Raw genomic sequence first — 26815 nt, 5'->3', positions numbered from 1 at the left:
CGCTTTCACGAGACAGCTTCTCCGGCCCTGCTCTTCTCTCTGCATATTACACTCTCCCTGTGTACGCTCAACGTATACGTGCACGGCTTACCTCCTTGAAGCGACGGATATATGTGAAAAGAGGGCTCTTGCAGCCAGGAAACTACTCGCACGAGATCCTTCGCGTGACTGGGCACCACGCAACGCAGGACCGCTGTACACCCTCTCGAAACCCCTCTCATTACTTCAACCTCGGGCTTGTACGACTGTGCCACCACTGCGAACAAAGATAATATTACACTTTACCTTTTACGTGGAACAATCGAGCATGGATCGAGGTACGTTATGCTTAGGAAGGTGGAACAACAGCACACGCGGGGCCGGCGGAATATTGGGAGAAGTTTTATAACATTTTTACAATTTTCAAACATCGCGAGGCTGCGTTGCCAGCTCTTGGAATCTTCGTCAACGCCGTGTGTGCAAATATTTTTAGAATAACTCGCGATTCAGGTAGATCATGCCCGAAGGATCGTATTTTATGGGGGTCGACTTGTATAAATTTCGGGACTCTCTTAAGAAAATCGTTTCGTGCATGAACTACCTTAAAGGCAGGAGGGTCGATTTTTTTGTGTAATTTTTACTCAAAAATCCTCGTTTCCGGGTCGTCATTTCCTGCTGGCTTATCTACAAAGTTTATATACAAAGTGAATCTTTCACTTTGTTATGGTGTTACATATGAAAAAATGATTCTTGTAAGGATTTTCACTGGCTGTCGCGGTCACAGCGACTGAGAGTCGATCGAAAACTGTTTCGTAGGATAAAATAATTTGTATGGAGTCAAGTTCTCTGACGATTATTTGTACGACTCGACGCAGCTCGCTCCCGAAAACTGGGTTTCAAGCTCCAAAGTGACGATAATTTATCAAACGTTAATTTACTCAAGAGCTGAGAGACGGGGAACAGAATTGCAGTAGAGTGGAATCATTCCAAATTCTCATTCGGTGAAATGAAATGTTTGAGGGAGAAAAAAGTAGCTCCAATTTCATCAAAAATTTCTCTCGGTCGCTCTTACGTTTTGCCAGAAAATGAGAAAGACATTGGAGAAAATAGTCGTATTTTAAGAATTCGTCAGTTCACAAAGCAATACCAAAGCGAGAAAATGCTTGGGCGATAAAAACATCCGTGTAGCTATAAATGTAGCGATTTACTGGGTGGATTTTATTTCATGAAATAAAGTTGTTGGGTAGTGCAACGGAGATTGGAGCTGGAGGGATGTTTCGGAGGGTGGAGAGTCAAGATGGATACGCGGGTAGATCACATCTTGAGATTTCACACCGCGCGAGAAAAGTCTGCCTTGTAATATCGGAGAGCGGAGCAGACGCGGGCGGATGTTTTTCACTTTTCCTTCTCTCGTCGCTCTCGCCCCTTCTCGCTTGCTTAGGTTATTCGAAGCCGGTGTGAGAATCCGAGACGATTTCAGCCAGGCGTCTCGTGACGAGAGGTGTCGTGGGAGTCTGTCGAGGCGTCGAGGCGTGAATCACGACGTAAGGCGTAACGAATCTTCGCCTCTCTCTTTCTCTGCTGTCCTTGTACACTCGTAGACGTTTTCATACGCGTACAACTCTCCTGATAGTGGCGTCTCTGCTTCGCCTTTTCCACTTGGTCCCGTTTCCTCCCGCCCGAGCGTTAACGCTCCGCAGAATCCTTTTCTCCCGGATATTATTTGCGTGAAATACACGTCGCACGAGCACACGAGAGTTACAATGAGAGAGAAAGGATCGAATGAAAGAAAAACAACAACAATGCGGAGGAAAATGAAAATAAAATGAATCTTCAACTCGTCGTCGCGAGAGCGCGAGGAGCATTGATGGACGCGGTGACAAACTCCCTTTTACAACAAATCCCATGTCAACTCGCTCCGCGTATATACACGGGGGATTTAACTCCGAGACGTTTCATCGAGACGACGTGGTTTTCGCCTCGATTTTTTACATTATTTTTCACCCCCTGCAGTACACGCTTTCAAACAAACGAAGCACAGACTTGGTCGTTGTGCATACTCGTGTGAGCAAGTTCCGGGGTGGCTTAGCCCGGGAATTATAATCGCGCGCGGGGAACAAAGAGAGCGCCGGGCGGTGAATAATTCTCGGGAAATATGTTGCGTGCGTCTTGAGATGAATGTGGCGAAAAGGGCTGAAGGGATAACAACGAGCGGGCGAGTCAGAATGCGCGAGTACAAGTTTTTGTTTCTGTTTCGCGTTTGCTCCGTTGAAATGCCTTGTTTTTGACAGATATCGGAAGAAAACCCGGCCGCAGGGCACGACGCGAGAGCATTGAAATTATCCAAATTTTGCGAGTGCACGTGTCCCCCCCCGCTGTGTGGGTGAGAGTTGAATGGAAATTTCTTCAGCTCAAACGAACGAAAAGCGGGAAAAGTAAAGTTTTAATTAACGACCACACGTCCGGACTAAAGTTTATGACCACGCGTTGCTCCCTCGAAAAGCAAGGGGCTGGGGATCGCAGACCACAATATAGCTCTGCTCTGTACACCGATAGCGGCTCCAGGAAAATCCTAAAAGCTCGGGCGCGTCCACTATCAAGCGCGCGCGGCGAAGAGAGAAGGAAAGGGGTCAGGCCTGCTCGTAGATCGGGGCTGCAGCTGCTCCAAGGATTTGCATTCAGATTGCATTTTTTTTTAAGAGGTAATTACACCGGCGAGAGCGCTGTATATTTAATAGATATATAGTTAACCTCAGTTCCCGGAAAATCTCCAAAGCCAAGAGAGTATCCGCAACGAATGGTACGTGTACAGGCCATTTCAAGCCAAATCCCAACCGTAAACTTTACGATTTTTTTCCTCCGGCGTGTTGTTGCACTACGTAAAACACATCGCGCCCATTTAATTTCAGACGCTTTCGAAAATTTGTTTGCTCTCGCGAGCAATAAAAGTCCGCAATCAAAACTGTGTACGTCAAGAGGAAAAAAATAAAGTTTGCTCTCAACAAATTAATTCAACTAATCGCATGACGCGCGAGTCTTTCTCCTTTTAGGTGAAATAGCATCGGCTCAGGAGTCGTTGCCCCATCATTCTTGCATCGCGTTTCATCGTACCGAGCACTGCGAGTAATTCGATTTAAAATCAAATAAAGAGAATTTTAATGCAGGATTTTTAGGCGCCGACGCTTTTTTCATACGTTTTATTATCCACGTGCTTTTTTCAGCGCTCTCTACACACGCGAAAAACGGGTTTCTTATCGTGTTTCAAAAAGTGACGCGGAAAAAGTCGCTCCACAGACTCGCTGATTTAATGCAGCCTCGCATAAATATGCGAGCATATATACGAGATTATTCGTCGGAGGGAGACGGACAGCGAGAGGGAGCGAGAGAAAAGGGGAGAAGGCCCTGGAGCTGCTGACCCGATAAAGTTCAAAGTTCCATGGAACGAGGTCATGTGCACTCGCTTCTCTCCCTCGGTCTTTTCCGGATATTTCAACGGTCGCTCGCTTCGTCCGCACGTCCAGGGCGAGGGTGGACAAACTCTCGTGCGCGCCGCGATACGAGCGTGCTCGTCTGTTCGCCGTCGGATTCCAGGCTCCTCCTTTTTTTAGTTTCATTTTTTCGTCCAACGTGAAAATGAGAAATTTTTCGTAACCGGGGAAAAAATGTCGAGAGCAAATTACCTACGGAGTCGGCGGGGCAAGTATCAAGCTTTATTGTACACTCGAATAGCTCGTCTATTCGAGCATGTATAATAATTCGCATATGGATCTTCTATGAATAATAAATTTGGGGGAGATAAAAGTCTGCGGAACAGTGGAACAAAAAATGTGAGAAAGACGCCACATTCCCTTGTACGTAATCGACAGTGATGCGAAAGAAAATAGTTTTTAAATTGCGTATGAATATTTTCATGCACTTGTTTTGAGACTCTGCTGAATCTCTTGATAAAAATTTGGAAAAAGTAAAGATAAGGGAGAGAAAAAATTTGCGGAAATGAGCGTTTTTTGCTGGATTTTTCAAACCATTATTTCTCGAAACATCTATTCGAATTTTTTCAAGTTAAAACACATTTATTTATTTATTTATTTTACTTTCTATTGCCCGCTAATTACACAACGTTAGAGACACTTTTTTTCAGTCCGACGAAAAAATTAACCGAAAAGCAATAATTTCATCTTTTCTCTCTCGCGACATTACGGACGGCCTAGATCACTTTATTCCCATTTTCGTCAGTCTCTCGGATTGCTCGAAAGTCGTGAATTGAAAACTATCAAAAAATGGCGACGCTATCGACCGAACGTCAGGCATTATCTGAAAAGCTCGATTTTTGAGTCGGTTGAAGTAACAATGTTTTGTCAGGTGGCGGCATTGCAAGTGCTCCCCTCGAATAAGCGAAGATAAGAGCGAACGTATACTCACCAGCTCTGACTTGAACGTCACGACTGAGGACTTTGCCGACACTGTTGCTAGCGACACATCTGTAAGAGGCGCTATGGACGTCCTGTCGAAAGGCAGGGGGTGGAAACGGAAGTAAAACGAGGGTGCCATTTCTGTGTACCCTTCTAACGCCGGGAACGTCACCAACCGGATGACCGTCGGCGGTCCACCAGTCAATGTTTGGAGGAGGACTCCCGGAAGCTGTGCAGTCGAGCCAGGCGCCGCTCGAGTTTGAAAACTCGACGCGAGACGGCGGCTCCACGATTATACTCGGTCCTCGTAGATGAGCGTCGAATCCGTGGCCACCTGCTGACGAGACCACGACGGCTGCACCTTTGAAATCAAACATTCAGAGAAAAACGAACAAGTTAGCTTTGGCAATGATTATTTGCGGATATTTTGCATAACATTTTACTTTCTATACGATTCTAATGAAATTTCTTAAGATTTATTGCTTTATAGGAGCATTTCGAATCCAGAAGAATGTCAAGATCGCTTCGTCCGACCTTTCTCGACGAAGGAACCTTCGCCGAATGTATTGATACTGAATAAGAGAATTCTCAATTTCGGTCGTTGAAGAAAAACGCTGGGAAAGGAACGAAAGATCCGCCGAGCAGGGCAGGAAGCCTTAAAGCCCATCAAACGCACGTGCCCAAGTTAATATCGGACTCTGCGAACGGCGAAAAGTCAAATAAATGTTGGCAAGGATATGAGGATGGTCCATATTCAAAGGGTGTTTGCTGGCCAGTCCCTAGGGGCCGCCGTGTCTTTGATACGGGATCGTTTGCCCTGTGCGGTTGACGCTTCGGAATTTCGATTTCGAACAAACTCGCAGATTTTTTGTATCATCTCGAAATTTTCGTGAGCTTCGTCTGTGACAACGCCAAAGTCAAAATCAACGAGGAATTTTCAATTTCAGGGGTTCTTTCGTTAATAAAAATCGCTGAAACGCTGTTTTCCAGAAATAAATGAAAACGGCGCTGGAAAAACTGGCCCCGGGCGGGCCATGCCCATCGGTTGGTAATCGAATATTCTAGCGAATGCGATCCGCCAATTTGCGCGAAGTGCCGATTCGATTTGGAGCAAATTTCTCTTGGCTTTTTTGCCTGATGGATCGGAGTGGTTTAGAAATTTTGTTTCCGCGTGGGCATTTCCGTACGCAAAGTTTCGCGATACTAAATGTAAATCCAAACGCTGGCGAGGCTGCGATGAAGTTTGAATTAGAAAGGGAATATTCAAAGGATAAATCGTTAAGGTAATTAAGGTGTCCAATCGCTCCGCAGTTGTTTCGATTGGACACGTTTTCCACGAGGGAAGAAGAAGGAAAAGAAGCGGTCGGAGGAGGGACTGAGCCAGAACACTGCGATTATTGATTGCCGGTTTTCATAATTTTAGCAGCGTATTGAGCAAGGTTAGCTTTTCCACCGCGAGGACATTTTGCACGTTTGAGAGACAAGTCCGAGGATCCTGCGAAATTCGTAGTGAAATTAGGAGTTTCAATGAGCCGAACGAGGGGTGAGTCATCTAGCAGTTTAAAACGATAAAGCACGACGAATGTCCGGGGCTTTAAGGGGGGGTCCTGCTTCAGAAAGTCACAAAAATCGATTGTTTTCGAAAAGCGAACTTTTCGGTAGTTCCAAGGATATTTCAAGAGTACAAAAACATTTTTTCAATGTGAGAAATACTCATTTGTATATTGGTTTATGCTCAAGTCTGCTGATTGTCGAAATTTCTCAGCTGCGTACAATGTGGAGATGGCAATTATTGTCTGAAATGAAAATCCCAATTTTTTTTCCATTCTCTTATATTTTCCTTCCACACGAACCTTTAAGAACCCGAAAAAATTGCGAAATTCTATATCTACAGCATGTCGAAATGATATTTTTCTTCTGGAGAAGCGTTTTTTTTAAACTCGCTAAAAATCTAGAATTTCGCAATTATTTCGGGTCGATTTTTGTGACTTTAATGCAGGATCCCCCCTTAACGAAGATAACGCAACGAACGTGAAGGAAATATTTCCCAGCGAGCTTTTTTTGGACCCACATTCGTCGGCGAAGTTCCGTTCTCGTTGGCTGAGTAAGAGACCATAAAAATCGATGACATCGATTATTCTTTTTGCCTCCCTCATTTTTTTCTGCTAACTCGTCTGACGGTGGAGGCTCTAAGAATGAGAAGAGCAGTGACACTTTGTGAGCCCAATGGGCTGTGAGGTTCGCGTATAGACGCGAAGAGATAAAAAACCTTCCGGCGAAAGAATCTCACGCCGGAGAGGCCTGAGAGAGACCGTCGAAAAGCGGAGAGAGCCTGGAGCGAGAGCTAAATTACTATGTAGATGACACGTTCTGTCTTCGTACGAGAATAATCTCGATTCCAAGAGACCATAATCGCGGGAGCGTTCCCTCCAATTTTTCCACGCTTTTCCCCCTTGACCCTGTTCGCATCTTCAACATTGGTACAAACCTAGCAAAGGCGGTGAGCTCGGTCCGTAAAACTGAATAAAATCCTCGAGCGCTCTCAACGAAATTTCGCTGCGTAATTCCAACGAGACCGATTATTATTCACATGTTTTTTCCAACCTACAGCAGTTCGTACATTAATTAATTAGTCGGCGATAACCGATCGATGACCCCGATCAAAAGGCAGGGGTGGCAAGCGTCGCTGTATTCGCTCCAGTCTTTTGGTGTTCGTTCACGCGACAGATTCGTTACGACTAATTAAATCGTATCTCATGAGCAATGCACATCGGGGAGAGAAGTGAGCCATTTTATCTTCATGATTTGATGATCTTGCCCTGGGAATTTCAACTCGGAAATCAACGATTTGAACAATTATCTCAAAATATATTTGCAACCACTTACAGTCCCCGGATCGTACGAGTGCTTTTTATAATTAACGGCACGATTAACGCTAACGAAGCAGTCCACATTCGTTGCGAAATATAAAAACATACGAGCAACCGCGAGAACTGAAAAAATTTTCGATTTTTGCAACAATCGAACTAATGACCCGGCTAATAGGCGCTCCTCCTACTTCTCTCACTCTCTCTCCCTCTCTCTCTCTCTCTCTCTCCGTCTCTCAATTACCATAACGATCGGATGAGCCACCTAATCGCTTCCGTTCGTGACGAGATCGGCAAATTATTATTAATCGTATTGAGGGTGAATTTACGATGCATTTCAACTCTCTCTCGATTCACACTCTCCGCTTTACATCCGTGCAGCGAAATCCATAGACATAAATGCCGAGGCCGATGCTCCGCTCACTCCCCAGGCTCGCCCATACGCTGCCGGGGTGGTTATATTTATTCATCTGTAGACGCATGCACGTGCTACAAACACATACGAGTCGATGTATAAATGATAATATCAGTGATGGGTGTGCGAAGAGCAGGATGCGTAAAATATCTCTTTGGGTTAGTGTGCAACCCACGCCCGGAGGGCTCGTTCATATTGCTCGCTGCTCATGTCCAGTTATACGGCGGAGGTAGTGAAACGCAGAAGGGTGGTCTGATCGGAAAATGGCGTGATTTATTGGGATGGTAAAATAGCCGAAAGTGTGTCACAGTCCGAACGAGAATATTGGAATTGTATGCGGAATTAAAAAAGCTTCCGAGGTGGGCTATGTGAGACGCAAATGATTGCAATCATCGTGCATTTACTGCTCGATGAATTTTTAACGGATTGGTCGTTTGGTGGGATTTAAGTTTGCACGAAATGAGATTAATGTCGCTGTGTACGGGAATGCGACGTGGGATTCACGGGGGCGATTGAAAAATTATGTTTCTCGTCGTAAGCTCTTTTTCACAAAGTTTATAACGAGGCTTCGATGGGAAATCATTTTGTCGTTGCGAGAGTTTTTTATCGGATGCTACCGTTTTTCGGTGTTTTATACTTTTCCACGGCGACGCTGCTCACAAAAAATCTCCCGATTGAGATTTTTTTCAAATTCAAGTAAAATTACGGAATCCCTAATAATTGAGAATCCTTGGAGCGAATACTTCGAGAATCTGCAATTTCTCGACTGCGTACTTTCCGCAACGTCGAAGACTCTCAAAGCTCCAGACAGAATTTCCATAATAATCGGCAAGCTTCTTAGACGTTAGAAATTTCACGATTAAAGGGAAAGAGCGGAACGAGGGAGAGAACATCACTGAGCACCTTCGCCATTAAATATTCAGCCTGTGAGTCTCAAGATATGACTCTCGAAAACAGACTTTAACAACGACACGTTAGTCACTAAAATCGAGGGATGTTCACAAGTGCACGCTCCGTCTGAGCGAAAAGCTCTCGTTCTACTTTATTCCTACTCGACGAAAGGCGCGAGCATTATTTCCGCATGACCAAGAGCCTCGTATCACATCAACTACGATTATCAATGCTCGGTAGCGTTATCAGCATCTATTAACAATTCACGAATTACGTTTACTTTTTTTACCGGATGTTCATGGGAACCGATGTGCGGAGACAAACTTGCAATTCTCGAGGAGCCGAAATCATCTCGAAAAAAGTAGCCCAAATGTCCATTACGAATCAGCTGAAAAGCGTGACTCAAACGTGAGTCCGACGAAATGATCTCAAAAAACCTGCCAATAATTCCAGCAATTCTTCGATTTCGTTCTCTGCCGAGTTTGCAATTCGGCAGTTTTTTTCCTTCGTTTCGTTGGATCGCAACGCTGCAAACTCGAGCGTCGTACTAAAAAATTTGTGAAACCTTGCAACGTTGTAATGTCGGTGAACGTTATTCACGTGTTTCTTTACACCGCAGGGAACGACAGCTATTGACGACCAGGAGAAATTTACGAGCATTACGTTATCACTCGCCAAGGGAGTGTTACGTCCAATAACAACGAGCCAACTCCCTGGAGGATTCATTACACTCAAAAGCCCGGTGACCTTCCTGGGCGGATGCACTTTTATGAATAATCCAAAGCCTGCATCATTTACACTTTTTGCATATTCGGAGATCCTACATTTTTCAATTTTACTGCCACACACCGAGGGAATGCAGTTTATATTTGTGACGCTTTACGTTCGCCGTGCCCGTGCAGAACATTCAGCAGCCAAAGATGATAATTAGAGCTTTGATATTCCTTCGTGTAAAAATAAAGCGAGAAATTTGTTACGAAATTTCTCGAACGTTCTCCAACGTCCCAGATGGAAATTTGACGGTGATTTTGTCTTTCGAATGCGGAATAAACAATCGGAATTTTGAGAATTGAAAAGATCTGGAACGAAGTGTCGAGAAGAGCTGAACACGGTGCGTCCGGAATATTTCGAGCTCTCCAAAAGTGAAATGCACGCAGCCGGACCTTCGTTCCACAAGATGCTCTAATTCCTCTTCCTCGAGTTTCCCGGAGCGCCTATCGATTTTCCTCCGGGTATTTTTATAACCGCGACAGATTTACGAATCGTAACTAAGCGACGTTCGTTTGGCAAAGCGTCGCACACGTTCTCGTGAAATTCATCGGTTTCGTCAGACGTGGAAATCGATGTGTCCGAGTCTCGTGTACCAATCGCAGGGAACAGGATTCTCGTTTTGCTCTGGTTATTGCCAGATTTTGTTTGCTCTCCAACAGAACATTTTTTCGACGAAGCTTTCCACTGATTTTTACATCCCGTTCGAGTGGAGTTACGTCAAGTTGGCACCGGTGGCTTCTGATAGGAGGCGACCGACCCCTGCAGGGGTTTCATTCCAATCGCTCAATCTTTGCTTCCCCTAACTTGTCAGAAATTTGCGAGTTCAAACAAGTGTAATAGCGATAATAATTTTTCAAGTGTCAATATTGTTTTATTTGTGCGACGCTTTCGGACGATTATCCCAACGATTTATAGTGAAAGTCCCTTAAGGATGTCTGAGTTCATGCTCAATTTAGTCGGCGATGAATGTCGCCGGACTGGAATGTTTGCTAGATTTGTTTCTAGCAATTTTAAGGGTGCAGGAAGAAGCGCATCTGCAACAAGTCCTGGCAAAACAAGCGTTTAGCTTCGGATGCTGTTGGCGGAGCGATCTCGTGTGTTTTGTCAGTAGGAAAAAGAAGGACGAAAAGAGGCTCGCGTGTGTTTGTGTGTCGAGGAGAAACGACGACACAGACTTTTGTGAGGACGCCCGGAAGGGATGTTTCGAAAACTATAACACGAGCAGGAGGGCGAGGAGAGCGAGAGGAGTCTGGCTAGCAACTTTATCTCGCTAGACACAATACTTTGCCGGAGTTCACGTGGGTATGAGGAAGGAAACGTCGATGTGTGTATATATGGAGGAAGACCGAAGCATGGATTCGTGGATCCTGGTCGACCGAACTCGCTTCTCTCCCCCATCCGCCCTCGCTCTCTTTCTACCCCATCTTTTTCTGCTTGTCTGGTTTGCTTTCGGTGGCTTGCCGGGCAACAAGTTGAGAAAGTTCTTCGCTCGTACAAGTCGACGATCGTAGTACGAGACAAGCTTGCGCAAGTGCACATACAAATAGCACACACATAAAAACCTGAGCGACTATTCATAGTGAGCAGGACTATTTTTCCGGAATTCTAAAAAACGATTACAATAAAAATCGTTTTAACTTGAAGTTGGAGAATGTTGAGGGGGGTTGGGGATGTCGAATGATCGCCTGAACACTTCCCGTTTGGAGAACTTTCTGAAGAAGTATCGAAAAAATACAAATTCAAAGTCACCTTTGAAACGGCGCGAAGTACAACGAAAACGAGCCAAATTGATCGAGCTTTTGTGGACCACACTGCGGAGGTGATTCTCAAACGATTTTTCTGCTTTTGCTCAATGAACACGGAGGGAAATGTTTTCTAAAACTATCCAGAAATTATGGATAAATTTGCTGTGCTTTTTTTTAAAGCATGCGCGATCTTCGTGGCTAAGTTTCGGTATAGTGAGTTTTTATTTTTTCTCCAAGAACATCGAAAAAGGCCATTTTTTTCTGTCATACCAGAAATTGCACTTGCTACATCATGAATATTTGAAATTTTCGCAATTCGATATTTATAAAACAGTTATCATTATTTCCAATTTCGCCTGATATTTTAAACTTGTTTTCAGTGTAATTTTTATAAAACATTTTTCTCCGCGAACGATTCGAAAGTATTTTTTTTTTAATCCACGAGTCTTCTGCGCGATACGTTTTCTTCGATGTAGTGCCGCTTTAAAAAAATTGTGATCGATAAAATATTGACAGCCGGTGTAAAAACGAAATTTAGTAATATTTTTTATTAGTTTCTCAACCGTCGACATAGGTCGTTGCTGCGACAGATATCACTAATGCATCTGCAGCACGATCGTTGCATAACGAATTTTATAACTGGACGTAAAAGCTTGTTTTATTCCGGTGCCCGAGTTTTCCGATGATGTCTAGTGTTTTTCATATTGCATCGTCTCCGAGTCTTTCTTTTTGCATTTTTTCTTGTTGCCTATAAAAATAGTGTAGACAGCAGGATGGTTATTCGGAAGGGCAGTTTGTTTTTTCTCGAGTTAAAAGCAATTTCCAATTGCTTTACGAGAGCACGAATTTTCCTTCCGGAATTTCAAAGAGTCGGTATAGGACTCGGAATTCCTACTCCTTTGTACACATTCACTGTAAATTATTGCGTGGGAAATCCGATAAAACAGATGTTTAGCCCCGCCAGAACGAATGGTAATTTTCATAAAGTTGCCAGCAGACTCGTTTTCGAGCCATTGCAAGAGATATACGACGATGGAAGTTCAAAAGTAGCTGGAATCGTTATTCGATTGTGCCTCGTACCTCGTTTCCCAAACTTTACAACAGACGTCGAACTGTATTCACTCGCTTTTTTACATCCATTGGCAAAAGCTCAGCAAACATTGATAGAAAACAAGGACACAAGGTACGACGCTAATACCAGTTGATCCTTGGGATTTCGTGTCGTTTTTCGTCTCGACGATTATGGAGGAACGAATGACAAACGTTGGGAATTTGATCGTCGAGAGATTCGCGGAATAAGAAAAATGAAACAAAACTTGCAGCAACGAGTAGTAAGTTTGTTGTTATTTCTCGGTGGAAATTTTTTTCCACTTTTTTTCTTAGCTTTTATCCCCCGTGTAAAAACTATTCATCGAGCCAATCCACAACGCCCTCAACTACCTCGAAACTCTAAATTTCCCTGGAGCATTTTCGCGAATGCAAAACTAGCCCCGTGTATTTTGCATAATTTTTCAACTCGCTTCTTCGCTCACTCCGAGACGAACTTAAGAAAAATTCCTGCTCTGTAAACTTTCACGAGAAACCTCCTACCAGAAATATTTCGCCTCGGCGTTGCTATTTTCAGTTGGGAAACAGAAAGTTCGGGCTGAAAAAATTACTCATCTTCGAACGTCAAAAAGCATCTTACGTAGTCCATTTTCAAACGGGGCTTTGAAAAAGCCGCACGAACAAATTCACCGTAAACTCCTACAGACGATAAAAGAAGCTGTTGAATAAAGGGAAAATTATTTCACGTCTGTGCTTCAAATCTGTTGGGAAAGTTCAAACGTGGGACTCGATCGATGCATGGAGAACTATGAATAAAGAATTACTCGTCATAAATTCGATGAAATTCATGAGCGAAGTTTTGCATAGAAAATTCAAAAATTTGTCTGCAGAGTGAAATGAAAATAAATTCGAAACAATAATTCACAGTTTTGCGAATAATTGAAATAGAAAATGTTCGAAAAAATGTGCAATATCACGATCGAAAAAATATTTACTTCATTGGACGTTAAACGTGCCAAAACGAGTAACAAATAATTCGAAAAGAGTCAAAACATGGTTGACGTTTCGGGGTTAATCGGAGGAAAAAGAAAATTTTGTAGCACAAATGGTGAGGCTCCGAGGCAAAATCTGTTTCCGACGGAGGTTGGGCAGGGACTAATTTCCCGGAGAAATTTGTCATTTTTATGTTCTTCGAAGAGTTGCGCGAGTGCGGGGTAGAAAGAGCTCGTAAATAATCGTGTACAACTGAAGAGAAGGGTAGTTTGTCTTCGTGCTTGCGGAAGCTTAAAGTCTGGGGGTTCAAGAGAGTCAGACGAAGAGGTTGTTTCGAGGGGGCGGAGGGTGGGCGCGGCGGACGCCCGTGGCACTGGAGAATTCCGAGATAGAAGCCAAAACGTACGTACGCAAATACAGCGGGTGAAGCATTCGCACAACAAAGCTACAGCGATGTTTCCATGGCTCAACGACACCGAACGTTTTTATGATTTGTCAAAAAAAAAAGTGGGAGGCTGCGTCAGTTTTCGAAGATGAAAGTCGACCTTCGAGTGATCTTCGTCTCCCGATCGAAGCGCTCAACAGAAATCGACGTCGCCCCAAAATCAGATTTCTCCTTCCCACGTTCTTCGACGATTGTTTCCGTTGCTAAAAAATAGCTCCGATGCAGATACTCCATCTTATAATGTGAAAACTAGAGGAAAAAACCGTTGACTGATAGTCGGACGCAAAAGTGGTGGGAGAGGGGTCCGGGGAAGTGAGTTTTTTTGCCAGGGGGCGAACAAGAGAGCGTGATACAAGCTCCGTTGTTTTTTCTCCCGTTGAAAAGCGCCTTTTCCTCCGTCTCGGAAAGTTGGCATGGGCTTTTAGACCGTTTTAAAATGAGAGCCGGGTTCATGCACCGCGTTCCTCGTTTTCTTCTGGCATGAAAGAAAACGAGATGAAAGAAGGGAGAGTAATCTGCACTCACTCACTTTTCGTGTTGTTATCGTAGACATGGCCTCGACCTCTTCGCTTTATCACTACACACGTATTCTCTCACGCAGTTGTAGGCTTCTGAGACAATTGTACAAACCGCGCGTTGTATCTTCCTCCGACACGCTCCTCTATCTTCATCGGAATCACTCTCGGCAGAAGCTTTCTCATTTCCCCTGCCACGTATGACCTATCCAAAAAATTGAAAATTCTTCCCGGAAAAACACGCCCTCGCTCGCGTGTTTTTCTCCCTTTTCTACTTTTTCGCTTTCTCACAGATGAACATTTTTCACGGAAAAACAACCCTCCCGATGTACAGGAACACTCAACTTCCTGAGAGCTTTAGACTGTGTTTGGGGAGAAATGAGAAAAGACTCGAAGCACTCGAGTCTCGAGATCAAAATGATCGATTCATTGTTCGAATGACTTTTTAAACGGTCATAGCGAGAATAACGAGCCTTGTGAAAAGTGGCTAAGTACGTTAACTAAAAATTTGTGAATGTTTGAGCCATTACAGAAAATATACGAAAACATAATAATTTATTAATATACTCGAAACTGCGTTCACCATAGCACTGTTATTTATACTCTGATATTTGTTCGACTCCATTTGGGTATTGCCCCGGTACAGTGTGTCCTTTTGTTTTGAGAACACGAGACGCAACGGTTCGACGAGAGGATTGTTGTCCTCGCGTCGCGTAGTTTTGGAGGTAGCTCCCGAATGATTCGACCGAGTCAGCAATGTTTGGCAGGGTGGAAAAAGGGAGAAATGGAGAAACAGCGAAAATGGGATTGGAGGTGAAGACAGAGAGAACAAAAAGCTGTGAGGCAGGAAGAGGGAGCTCTAGAGAAAGGGAAGGATTCGTGGCTGATGAGAGCGCGTGTAAAAGCGTGTGGAATCGTGCGAGGAAGGAAGAGAGCGACGAGCGCATCGGAACAGATAGAGCAAGAGAGAAGAATAGTTCCCCAATGAAAGAACGAAAGAGACAGAGCAAGCGAGAGGGGGCGGGTTCGGGGGAGTCGAGGGTGTCGGAGAAAGGTGGTGCAGGTGGCCGGATATCTGCGTTCGCGAACAATGAGCGCAATCAATGCGCGACGCGATGTGCGAGGCGACGAGACGGCGGTGGTCCTGGTTGCAGAGTCACCGCACTATCGTACACGGGTGCGCGATAGTAAAGGGGGGGGGGGGGGGGGAGAGCCGAGTTCGAAGGCCGGTTGCGGTGGAGCAGCAGCATCAGCGGCAGCAGAACCCTTCGACGTCAATCAAACGGCGGCCGGTGTGCGCGCCACTGGCCCATTGGCCCCGATTGCCTTTTGTCGCCCTCGCGCAGTGTCCGCCGCTTCGTCGGAGTGCGCGATCGAGAGGGCTGTTTCACAGAAAGGGAGACACATTCGAACGGACGGAGGAAGCACCCGCGCCAGGGGGCGACGAGGAAACGGGGGGCAGGGCGAGAGGGCTGCATCGAGAACATTGCACATAGACGCGCAACCACCTTCCCGCGAACGCATGTGCACGTAATAGCTCTGACATACACGGACATGCACACACCGAAGCAGAGAATCGAGGCAGCTATAGTTACTTATATACAATCGGAGTATCGGACGTGAGTGCAGACACCCAGGGATATTGCGATCCTCGTACCCGACGTCAATGTCCCATCCAATGGGACGAATTCCCAATGTTTACTATGCCTGTAGAACTGCGCTATCTCCCATACACACGGTTATACGTACATAGATATACGGACGTGGTTTATCGCCATTTCGCCCCCCCCCCGCCCTTGCCTCACACCTTTCGCCCTTATAGAGGTTACAGTGACAATCGAGCTCCCCCGAAATGAGCAGAGACCGGACGACCCAATTTCCAAGGAGCCGTATCACGGATCCGTCACGTGCTATCCAACATCCATTCGTAAACGTCCCTCCTGTTTCCAGTGTCTGAGCAAACAGCGGCCTGCACTACTGAAAATCTGTTTCGCACTAATAGCCCTCGCTGACGAGATTTTGGGGGTTTCGTTCCGTAAGTTTTTACACTTGAATTCATTCTGGAACTAAGCTCGCAGGGTGGAGCTCGACTTTTACTGTTTCGAGAGTTTTTTAGCTCGTCGCAAAATTTTTAGGCGCTTTTGCATCCCGGTCAGATCTGACGGAGCTTTGCTAGTTACCGATACTGAAAATGGGATATACTCGATCAAGGCAATTCGGATGATTGACGTTATTGGTATTATTTGATGGAATTTTGGACTTTGAGCGGATCGGGGAAGGGGAAATACGATGTCGATTTAATCGGAGAACGAATTCTTTTTTAACAGCTCCTATTTGCGTGCCGAACGCTCCCAATCACGCACGTCGCTCATTCAACCTTTTCGGGATTTTGCTATATCGCACAGGAAGACCTGGTTATCGAAGTTAACTCCCGGGGGGGGGGGGGGGGGGGGGGAATACTATTGGCACGGGGGTGAGAGAGATACTGGAAACGGTACCAGCGGGTACACATACCTGCAGATTTATGGAGTAGCTATTTTGTCGGGCGATCGTTCCATGGCCGGATTAAATCGATTTTCCCGGTGTATTTCCGGGGCGTGTAACTCCCTGTCTGTTCTCATCGCGCTTGAAAAGCCCCAAACCAGAACTCTGTATCGCTTGACAGCCGTAACAGCTACGCCGCACCGATGCTTTATTCATTCTCTTTATAAATATGCGCATATATACACGCTATACACAAGCAGAGAGCAGGGAGGGAGTATGAAATGTAAATTTTTCGTAATACCTAAACGACTCGATAAGATCTCGTGCGGCTCGCCGGCCGATCCTTTTAACGATCGTTTCAACATTACCCTCCGTTTTTGCAACGCGATAGCAATCCCGTTCGAATCGAAACCGAAACAAAATCAGCTTTTCATTCTCTCTGGCTTAATCTCCGTTGGAAATATGCATTTTTTTCTGGAGTCATTGCCAACACGAGTATCGAGGTTCGCTTAAACTCTCGGTTATTTACAGAGATCGAGTGTAAATGGGCGGAGATAATGAGACGTCGATAATCCTCGTTTTGTTCAGACATTCATCAATTTTCAATCAGTCATTTCATAGTGAATTCACTGGAATATATTTGCGCTTTCACGTCCTCGGATACTCCTTCGAAAATGAAAAGTTTTTAACATATTGCATGCTACGATGTTTGGTCAACGATTCATTTTCGTGGCGTTGAAGTTCGCAACGTTGGAGTCCAACGAAATGATGTAAAAAAACTCTCCAACAATTTTAGTTATTCTCAAATTTTGTTTCCTACCGAATTTTCAATTGGCAGTTTTTCAACGTACAGCAATGATTTCGAGAAATAAAATATTAGTGAATGACAAATGTTTTTCTCGTTAAATTCTTTGGACTCTGTTGACTAATATTCTTACGTACTTGAAAAATTGTAAACAGAGCCCTCTACGTAGGATTCGAAGCTCTCAGTGTGACAGCAGCAACGAAGATATTGCACAGAATTTCTATCAGGAGGGAAAAATGTTGGGTTAGGGAACAATTTAATTTGATGCAACGTCGGATGGAAGGTGGTACGCAAATGCAAGAATCCTGTGTAAATAGAGTTGCATGCAGAAAGTGGATACACTCGTTGCTAAATAGCGGCATCCCATGGCTGTTCTGCTCCTTCGAGAATTTCAACGATTCTGTATTCGTGTTCACTCTCAAACTCGGAGCCTCGTGATGCTTTAAACGTGAATCGAGCTCGAGGCGCACGCTCCTCCCTCGTTTATTGGGGAATAGTGCTCTACATACGCCTGGAATTTGGGGAATTGATCGTTCGCCACAGGCTCTCGGATGCCCACGTGCTTTTGGCTTCGCAAGAACGATCGTTCCAGGCATCTTTGACCGTGGGATCAAAATGAGGGGTCCAAAAAAATGGGAAAAGGAATGAACATCAATTTTATAACGTTTTTGGGTCAGTTTTTTTCGTACGAATTGACAGTTGCTGAAGTAAAATCGATCCTGATACTTGGCAGACGATTCTTTTGAAGCTTTTTTGCATTACTTTTTGTTTCTGGACGACGAAGTTTGCAACGTTGGAGTCCAATGAAATGAACGAATAAAATATTCAAAAATATTCGTGATTCACCAATTTTTTATTTCACGATACATTGGTGTGCGTTGAAAAACTATCAAATTTTAAATTCCGCAGGAAAGAAAATTGGAGAATCACTGGAATTATTCAAGCGTTTTTTTTAGATCATTTCGTTGGGTTCCTTGCAAACTTTAGCGTAATCTCTGTTCGATACAACGAAAGGCAACTGTGATATTGGGACGGGGCCGCGTCTCTCCGAAGATGGTGGTTTAATTGTTGAAACTTTTCTCCATTGTCTCATTACTTTGCTCCTAATTACTTTGGTAGCAATTGAAATATTCATTTTATTCAGAAGAGAAATGAAGGCAATTAGAAAAATGAAGGGCTATTGATGGAAGTGCGGAGAGGAACGGACTCGAGAATCATCGGATTTTTCAAGACAGAATTTTATAACTGTTAATCCTTGCGGGACTCAACTCAACCTTCGTACTCACCGTTACGAAAATGAATCTTTGCTGATCTTGGCGAAGAGAAGTAAAGTAATTAAAATGGTGAAGAGAATCGAGAAATGGGGGTGGAAGAAGGACCAAGTGTTCGACCAGAAATGAAACGCTCGAGTACGCACTGCACTCGAGACGTAATCAAGATGATATAATAAAGAGCTCGAATGTGAGAGAAAATGGAGATACCGAGAGATAAGGGACTGCAGAACAAAGTCTGGAGTCTCTCTCTCTCTCTCTCTCTCTCTCTCTCTCTCTCGGTCTTCTTACGTCTATTTCTCCCTCCCCCTATTTTTGCCTCGTTACGCTGTTCCTTATTCGCACTTGATTCCATCCTCTGTCACGAGGATGAATATCCTCGGGTTATTCAATGCTGCGGGGTGTGTAAGGCAAGTGTTCTGCGGAGGGAAATAAGCACACCGGATATACACATGGCTGGGTGTCTTCTTCACGGGCTAATTTGACGAGCTTAATGGCCGAGCCTGGGCCGAAGCCGGGAGCGAAGCGCCGTGGAGCAATCACGTATTCAAACAAGCGATAGAATCGCTCTCGTACAGTTTGACACAAAATATTTCACGAGCTTCTTCGAATCATGTTTCGCATCAAGTTGGTGAGGAATTCTCAACAATTTTGTCATCTTACAAGAGACAATTCGACAGAGCAATTTCTTTGCTGCAGGAAGGAAGAAATTCTCAGATTCGTCTTGTTGCGAGATCGAAACTACCTTAAAACACTGTACAGGGGTCTCGAGGCGAATAGCGACGGCAGGATATCCGACGAGTGAACATCTTCCAACGTGAAATAATATCGACACGAGTTCGGCTAAATCCGAATTTATTCGGATCGACTACAAACCAAAAGTAAACCGCACCAATAACTGAGTTAATAATTCAATCAAAATTTATTGTTTCGAAAAAAATCCAAATAATCGAATCAATTGTTCGAGTCTCGTACATTTTGCTGTTGGCAATACTTCTCAGCATTCCTTTCAACCAGATCTACCGGGACACGAAATTCCAAACTCTCTGCAAGTAAAAAAGCAGCAAAAAGCAGTTGTTCGTATAAAAAATCAATTAGTAAAACTCCGTTGACTCTGAATCACCGTGTATATTTGTGTATACACGCATGCGAGGGTGTGCAGAGAAATGGAGGCTTCTCTCACTCTCATCGGAGCGTCTTCTCGTCACAATCTTCCGTATTGTGTTACGAGGCGACAACGTCTAGTCATACCCGTCGTCGTCGTCGTCGTCGTATCTAGTATCTCGTTAGTTCAACGTCAACGGGGCTGAGAGCCAATGACACCGGTGTATAGTTTACGATTTTAGGGGGTATGTTTCTTCACTTCGTCTTCTCTCGTGCAACTTCCTGACGTAAACGTACTGCAGAGAAGAACGACGAGGAGCATGCACGCCGCTTCGACGCTTTCGGTATTATGGAGCGTGTAACATTATTGGCGTCGACCTCGACATCTCGTTTTCTTTATACACGCGTCTCCGAGAACGTATGCGTTCAGGAGAAGCAAAAGGGCTTCGGAGTATTTATTTACTCGCTTGAAACAAGCGGCGATGTGCCTTTTCGAGGCTTGGCAGGCGATGTATGTGGGACGGGCGTCGCAGGAAGGCGAGAGCTCAAGATGTGGGAGGGAAGAGATCCATGAGGAGAGAGACTGAAACAGCGGAGGGATCGTGAAGAGAGGACACTGATGATTTCCCAAGAGGCTAACGGCAACGACTTTTCCTCATCCTTCTCTCCCGTGCCCTGCCCTCGACATCTTTTTTCCATCAGTTTTTTCCCTTCTGTCTCTCCCTCGTCTTCCCAAGCTCCTTATGTACGCTTGTACGTTTGTCCTGTTATATAATAACGCTAACGATGCAATAAATCCGAAATTGTCAATAGTGACGTCGCATTTTCTATATTGCGATTCATTTTCGACCTCGAAATAAGAAATTTCTATTTTCCTCTCGAGATAAACGTTTGCTTGGAAAATATTGCTAGTATTTCTATCTCGAAGTCGTTTCAATTGGTTCTCTGCTCGGTTGATTTCGAACTCGGACATAAGTGTAAAAAAACATTCGACGGTCTTCCACTATGAAATATTGCGAGTTTCTGACATCCTCGAAAGTCAAATTATAAATCTTGTTTTATAGTTTTTAGAATAATCCAAGTCCTGTAATCTCACATTTTTCTGGAACCTACAAATATTTCATAAAACTCTAAACAAAATCGCAGTTCCTCAGTTGAATCTTTACACATCATTTTCTTGTTCAAAGTCAAAGTTCCTTTTTGAGTTTACTCAAAAAGTAGAAATTGCAAAAAGTAGATGATCAGTCAAGCCAGATGATAAGTCAGTCAACCGTGACATTTTGGGCCAAAGCTCCCACACTTCGCTTTTCCACTTTTTTCTTTCCCTCTCAATCTCTCTGCACCGGTGTACATCGAAAGCTGTAGCCTTTGCCCGAAGCACGTTCGACTTCACGGATTGTTGATGGTCTCACGAGGGAGACAGACTTTGGAACGCGCGTGTATCCACAAATATTCGATCTAATTATTCTCATCAGCGAAATACTTTGACTCATACACTGAGACAAAAAAATTTGGATTCAGTAGCAATTGATGTTATTCGAAGAGTTTTTTCTTCATTTAACTGCAATGTTGCAGTTTGATCTAAAACTATTTCGTTGTTCCAATGACTTTTTTTTCTACGTTGGAGTCCAACGAAATGATTTAAAAAAACTCTCCAACGATTCCAGTAATTCTCCAATTCTGCTACTTGGCTAATTTGCAATTCGTATTTCTCAGTCTACATCAATGATTCGTGAAATAAAAAATTGGTCAGTTACAAATGTTATTTTAGTTAATTTCGTTGGACTCGAACGTTGCAAACTTCAGCATCGTTCCTCCACGACACATTTCTCGCTCTTCACCTCTCAGTTTCTCACGTCTCTTCAAGAGTCTTCCCTTATCTCGTGACGCCAGGACGCCTCGCTCACTTCCCCTTCCTCGCTTTCTCGCCCTTCTCGTTCCCGGTGCCTCCTCAACCCATTTCTCGTTTTTCTCCGCCTATGAATCATAATGTTCCTCTTACGTGTAAACACTCACATTTTATAGGGTTAACTGCGTGTCACTGGGCGCATCCGCGAAGCGTTTGACTGCGGAATTGGATACTCGATCCACCGTGAGGAGAGCAGAATCGCGTATAACAGAGGCAATATAAAACGTTCGCCAAGTCGAACGGGCGTAAACCCGCTCTGTCCAAGTTCTCCGTTTACTCTCGCGAGCAACAAGCCTGCTGCCAGGTGAAACCCTGCATGATATTTTGTCAATGCTCTCGACGAAATACGATGCCCAAGAATCGATTGGCAGTCGTCTCATCGGGGGAAGAAGAGGACGCGCGTTGAATGTGGGGAGTTAAGCAAAGTGACGAGGAAACTTAGAAGCTTCGGTTTTATTCGGTTCAACGTTTAATGCGCAATGAATAGCGAGTGATAAGCGAGCAGCGTTTCAGCGGCGATTCTGTGGGTTTACGGAGGGCCAAAATTCGTCTTTTTAGCACTGGCTCGATTGCATTCCTTGGGACATTCGCAGAGACGGAAAAGACTTGAATCTTGGGAAAATGGTGAAGCCTTGGGAGTGTAGTTGCGAGTCGATTATCTCCGATTCCTTTCCGACAGTGACACTTTATCCGGTGTGTGTACAAAACCGAGAAGGGTGAGAATAATCTTGAAACACGAGACTTGTTATTTCGATTAAACAACGGGAAATTTACGATTAGCCACGGCGTGTACAAATTCTCCCAAACCCTTTGGTATCGCGTACGAGAAGAGCGGCGAGAGTTGCCGCAGTAGGGTTTCTGTTACGTGGAGCGAACGAGTTACGAGGGAGGACAAGTGCCTCGAGGGATCCACTGTACCGGATGGTCCAAAAGTTGAACCTAGCCTCCGCAGTCCACTGGATTATTCAATTATGGCTTAACAGTTTCCGGCTTTTCATATCTCCGATCCAAGCTTGATGAGGAACTGATTAATCGGAGATAATTCATTCGCTTTTTCCTGAAAAAACTGGTCAACATTTTACCAGAATATAAACAGCTCAGGACGTTTTCGAGGTCGCTTTCCAACTTTTAGTTTTAACTTTGCGAGCCAGAAAATATCTCATCAAAATTTCTAGAGAATAATCAGTACACACGACGCCGTATCGAGACTGTCGTTTTGGATTTTAAATTCCAATTTTTGGATAGAGCATCCCGAAAACAGTTGAGTACGCCAAGTCCCGTAGAAATTGGGATGAAATGTGAAAATTTGTTAAATCAGTTATACAAAACGAGAGCTGGAGGGTACTTTTTCGTACGAATGATTAAACGCCAACCACTTGATCTTTTCGTAACTTCGGTGGGTCTAATTGCCCAGTAAATCTTGAGCGTGACTTCAGGTACACTTAGGTCCCGCGTATTCAAAGTCATTAACGCGCGCAAGGAGGTGCAGTTCATTTAATACGTACCAGTGTAAAAAAGAGGATCCATAATTTCCGTTGAAAGTTCCTTTCGCAAATAGCGTTTGTAATTACTAAACGAGAGAAATGGAACGACTAGCGGCGAGGCGATGATTGCGGAGTGTGAACTCGGCCGTATCCGAGACTCGGTCTGTACCGAGGACCCAGGAGGAGCGCGAGTGTTTAGCGAGTCAAATGTGGCCGAGAATAACAAACATGGGAGGAGGCGCGTGTAGATTGGACGTTGCGATATTCCACGCTAACGACACCGAAGGCCGCGGTAATAAGACGCGATAAGAAGCGAGCTGCTGCGAGGGAGGTCGGCAGAGGGGGCCGTGATACCCGGCAGCGCATCCTGAGCAAAATGCTCGCAACGTAACGCCGCTTTTCCGCGTTATAACTGCGACGCTGTGAGAGTTGCTTTTGCACTAGCGGGAGAGAGCTGCAATTGGCGAAACTAGTGGATTCTGCCAGAAACACTGGCTGAACAGGGACGTGGGTGGGACAGAAAGACAGGCCGCGGTCGCGCTTATCAGGCAGCGGCTAAATGGAAATGGGCATTGTGTGCGGGCACAGCTATACACGCTTATCTCGCTTTCTCTCTCTCTCCCCCCTCGGCCGTCCTCTTTCGTTCTCCTTTGCATCTCCCTTTTTCTCTTGCCCTCCGCCACCTACTACTCTCTCCATCTCTCTCTTGCTCTCTGCTCCTGTACGAGGTCGGAATCTCGTTCGAACGGTCCGGAATCCAAATGGAATCTACCACGCGCATTCCACCAACCACCCCTTACGAGCCCCTGAGGGTAGCGATACAATTCTGTTCGTTTTATCAAAGCTTCTAGGTGGCGAGGTTCACTAAAAGAATAAAAAGGACGGTTAAAGTATCAAAAGTGGAATAAAAAAAAAAAACTCGGTTGTATCGAACGGTTACTCCGATGGAAAGAGCAGGTTACCACCCTCGTACGTCGATAACTCCCAATATTTACGAGCGTTGAGCAAGGATTAAAAAGACGATAGAAACGCAACTCTTCGTATCCATTCTCGTTTATTACAGACCTCTGTATATCCTCTGTTTCGTGCTATTATTTATCCGGCCCCTCGCGTCCTCCTGACTTGAATTCAAAGCTTAAATTCCCAGATTCTGATTCCCCGGGAGGAACACAGCGAGAGCGAGAAAGTGCCGACGAACATTTCGGCAACTTGATCAATAACTTCATCGATGGGACTCATTTTTATTAAAATCTTTTAATTCGTCCCACTGAATCTTAGCTACGCGCATACAATTTATTCGCCTGATTCGTAATCATTTTCACTTTATCCTGCCACGCCTTTATTTTTATCGAGAACGTGCTCCCGAATTCATCGATATTTCGAGCAGGCTGCCACGTTTTCCAGAGTTTTCAGAAACTCTGCTGAACGACCTTTCTCACTATTCTCCATCTCGACATATTTTCAAAACACATTTTTTATTTTCCCCGAATAGAAAATCGATAAACTTTCGTCTCTAATTAAGCTGTCATTATTCATTTAGATTATTAAATTATTAAATTAAGTTACTTTTTACGTAAATTAATTTAATTTCCTATTATCATCAGTTGAAAAGTTAATTAATTTGAATGATTAATTTGAGATTAAAGTTATCCAATGTTCAGTCACGTTGTGACTCAAACGAACGTAAAATTACTTTTCCAATTATAACGTGCGTTATTCTCTGAAAAATGTGGTACGTCGAGGCCAACACGGTGGATGAGAATGCAGAACGAAAATAAGAGAATCGAAGATCAGTAGTAAAGCAGGCCAGTGAATTTCTTTCCGGATTTCGATTTATGATGAATCCTTGTTTCTAGTCGGCCTTCCGTGTAGCTTGGCATCCCAACGACGCAATCGAAATTCCCTGAGCAGATCGCGTGGCTCAGTTGATAAAGGGGGCCTCTCTCTCTCTTTTGCCGCTGTGGATCATATTCCCATGTTCTTATTGAGAGGGAGATTCGATCGGTGTTCGCTAATGAAAGACGAGAGTGTACTGGAGCGTTGGAGGGAAAGTAGAAACGAGGAGGAAAGAGGAAACAATGAGGGCGGGGGAGGAAAAAAGTAACAGGAAAGACGAGAAGGACGAACGGGGTGAGCGCGAGGGGCAGAAAAAACAAGAAAAAGAGCAGAAAGAGATGAAATCGCAAAGAGAAACGAAGATGGGTGTTGGGAAAAAGACAAGGAAAGAGGAAAAAGCGAGAGAAGAAGACACAAAGGCAAAAGCACAAACGAAATGTATAAGCGAGCACGAACCACCGACGTGTGTTGGCTTGTTTGGTGAACTGTACGAACGCAGTCACTATTATTAATACCACCACTAGACTGGGGATCCTCTCGTTGGAATTCGATTCATTCATTGCGAGGCTCTCTTTTTCCCGGACCTCATTCCCTTCTCTTACTTTATTCGAATTTCACCCTGACAAAGCTTTGGCTCTCTCTCCATCTCTTTTTCGCTCCCCTATTCTTCGTGTTATCAGATTCACACTATTGAGAAGAGTGCTGAGCTCGGTGCGTGGAGATCCGCATGATTTTATTCATCGACCCCGCGAGATCTTGTCCAATCTTCGATCTCGTGCTAATATAAATTCCTCAAGGAAATATTCGTCGTCAATTATTGTGTGTAATCTCCGAGACTGAGATCTCAGGAGCTCGCAGTGAAATATGTTGAGTGAAATTCTCACATAAGAAAGAGCAATAATCTTACGGAAGTTTGTAAACGCTTGGAATCTTACGACTTGGAATTCTTCGAAATGTTGTGCAACGCCAACTTGTTCAATCTCATCGTTCAACTCGCTTTTGAATTCCTTCAAAAACGAGCGTTCCGACGACTCTCGAATATTTATTTCTCCCTCGATTTCTATACGGATCGAATTCGACATGAAAATTTTTACAGAATATTTGCAAATTCTTCGCTCAATTTTACACTCGTTTATACCGACCACGACGCCATTGGAACGAAAAATAATTCACGTCGCTGCACAGCATCACGCTTTTTTCAGGGTCTCGATAAAGCGACCTATTTGCAGAGGTTCTTCCGCCAACGAATGATGAACCCACTGAAAAGTTCACTGCGCCCTCAGCAATGAATATTTCAGTGACTCGATGCGTGTTACGTTTGATCAATTTAATTGGATCGATGGCAAATTACACGAATGATGAAAATTTCAACAGTTCGTTAATTCCAATGTATGCCCCCAAGTTCCTTTCGCGTTATTTTCATATTCCTCGTGCGAGAGAAAACGAACACTTTTTAGAGAGCAATGAAAAACATGATCAGCAGCAAAGTTGGAAGAGGGACTCCACTCCATTCTTATGTGCCAGTCACGAGGGAACTATCGCAGACGTAATTAACTTGTGAACGTTTTACGTTTGTCTGAAAAGAGGAAAAGTCCTCCGCCGGAAGCCTGAAACTTTTCAAGCCTCGACTCAACGCAGCAAATTAGATCTGCGCAAAGTTCATCGCTCCAAAACAATTACCATAATAATTATACTTCCTCTTATCGAGAATTGTGAAAAATGAATCGTGTCTCGAGGTTCAGCTGAATTTTCTCTCCTCCACGCAGCTCCAGTCGATAGTAGTTCTGGGCTTGCCTCGCCCAGTTCTTCAGGCACCGCGGATCGACGAGGTTTTATCACTCAATG

The 26815-nt window shown here is 44.4% G+C and overlaps 1 protein-coding gene across 12 annotated transcripts in view; it reads right to left on the bottom strand.

The window, feature by feature from the left end:
• LOC122411955 (Down syndrome cell adhesion molecule-like protein Dscam2) overlaps positions 1-26815 on the bottom strand; it is a 113719-nt gene that overhangs the window by 33087 nt on the left and 53817 nt on the right. For all 12 annotated transcript variants that reach the window (XR_006261264.1, XR_006261263.1, XR_006261265.1 and 9 more), the window contains exons 2-3: positions 4399-4749; positions 92-256 (exon numbers count right to left, since the gene is read on the bottom strand). Coding sequence is in view for 8 of the 12 variants with exons in the window: in XM_043421096.1 (XP_043277031.1) it covers positions 92-256; positions 4399-4749 (516 nt within the window). In the remaining 4 variants the exon portion in view is untranslated. The remainder of the gene's footprint in view (positions 1-91; positions 257-4398; positions 4750-26815) is intronic.

The sequence above is a fragment of the Venturia canescens genome, chromosome 6 (assembly GCF_019457755.1).
Source record: "Venturia canescens isolate UGA chromosome 6, ASM1945775v1, whole genome shotgun sequence".
Lineage (NCBI taxonomy): Eukaryota > Metazoa > Arthropoda > Insecta > Hymenoptera > Ichneumonidae > Venturia > Venturia canescens.
Note: the sequence above shows the minus strand (reverse complement) of the source record. Positions and strands in the feature narration are given on the sequence as shown.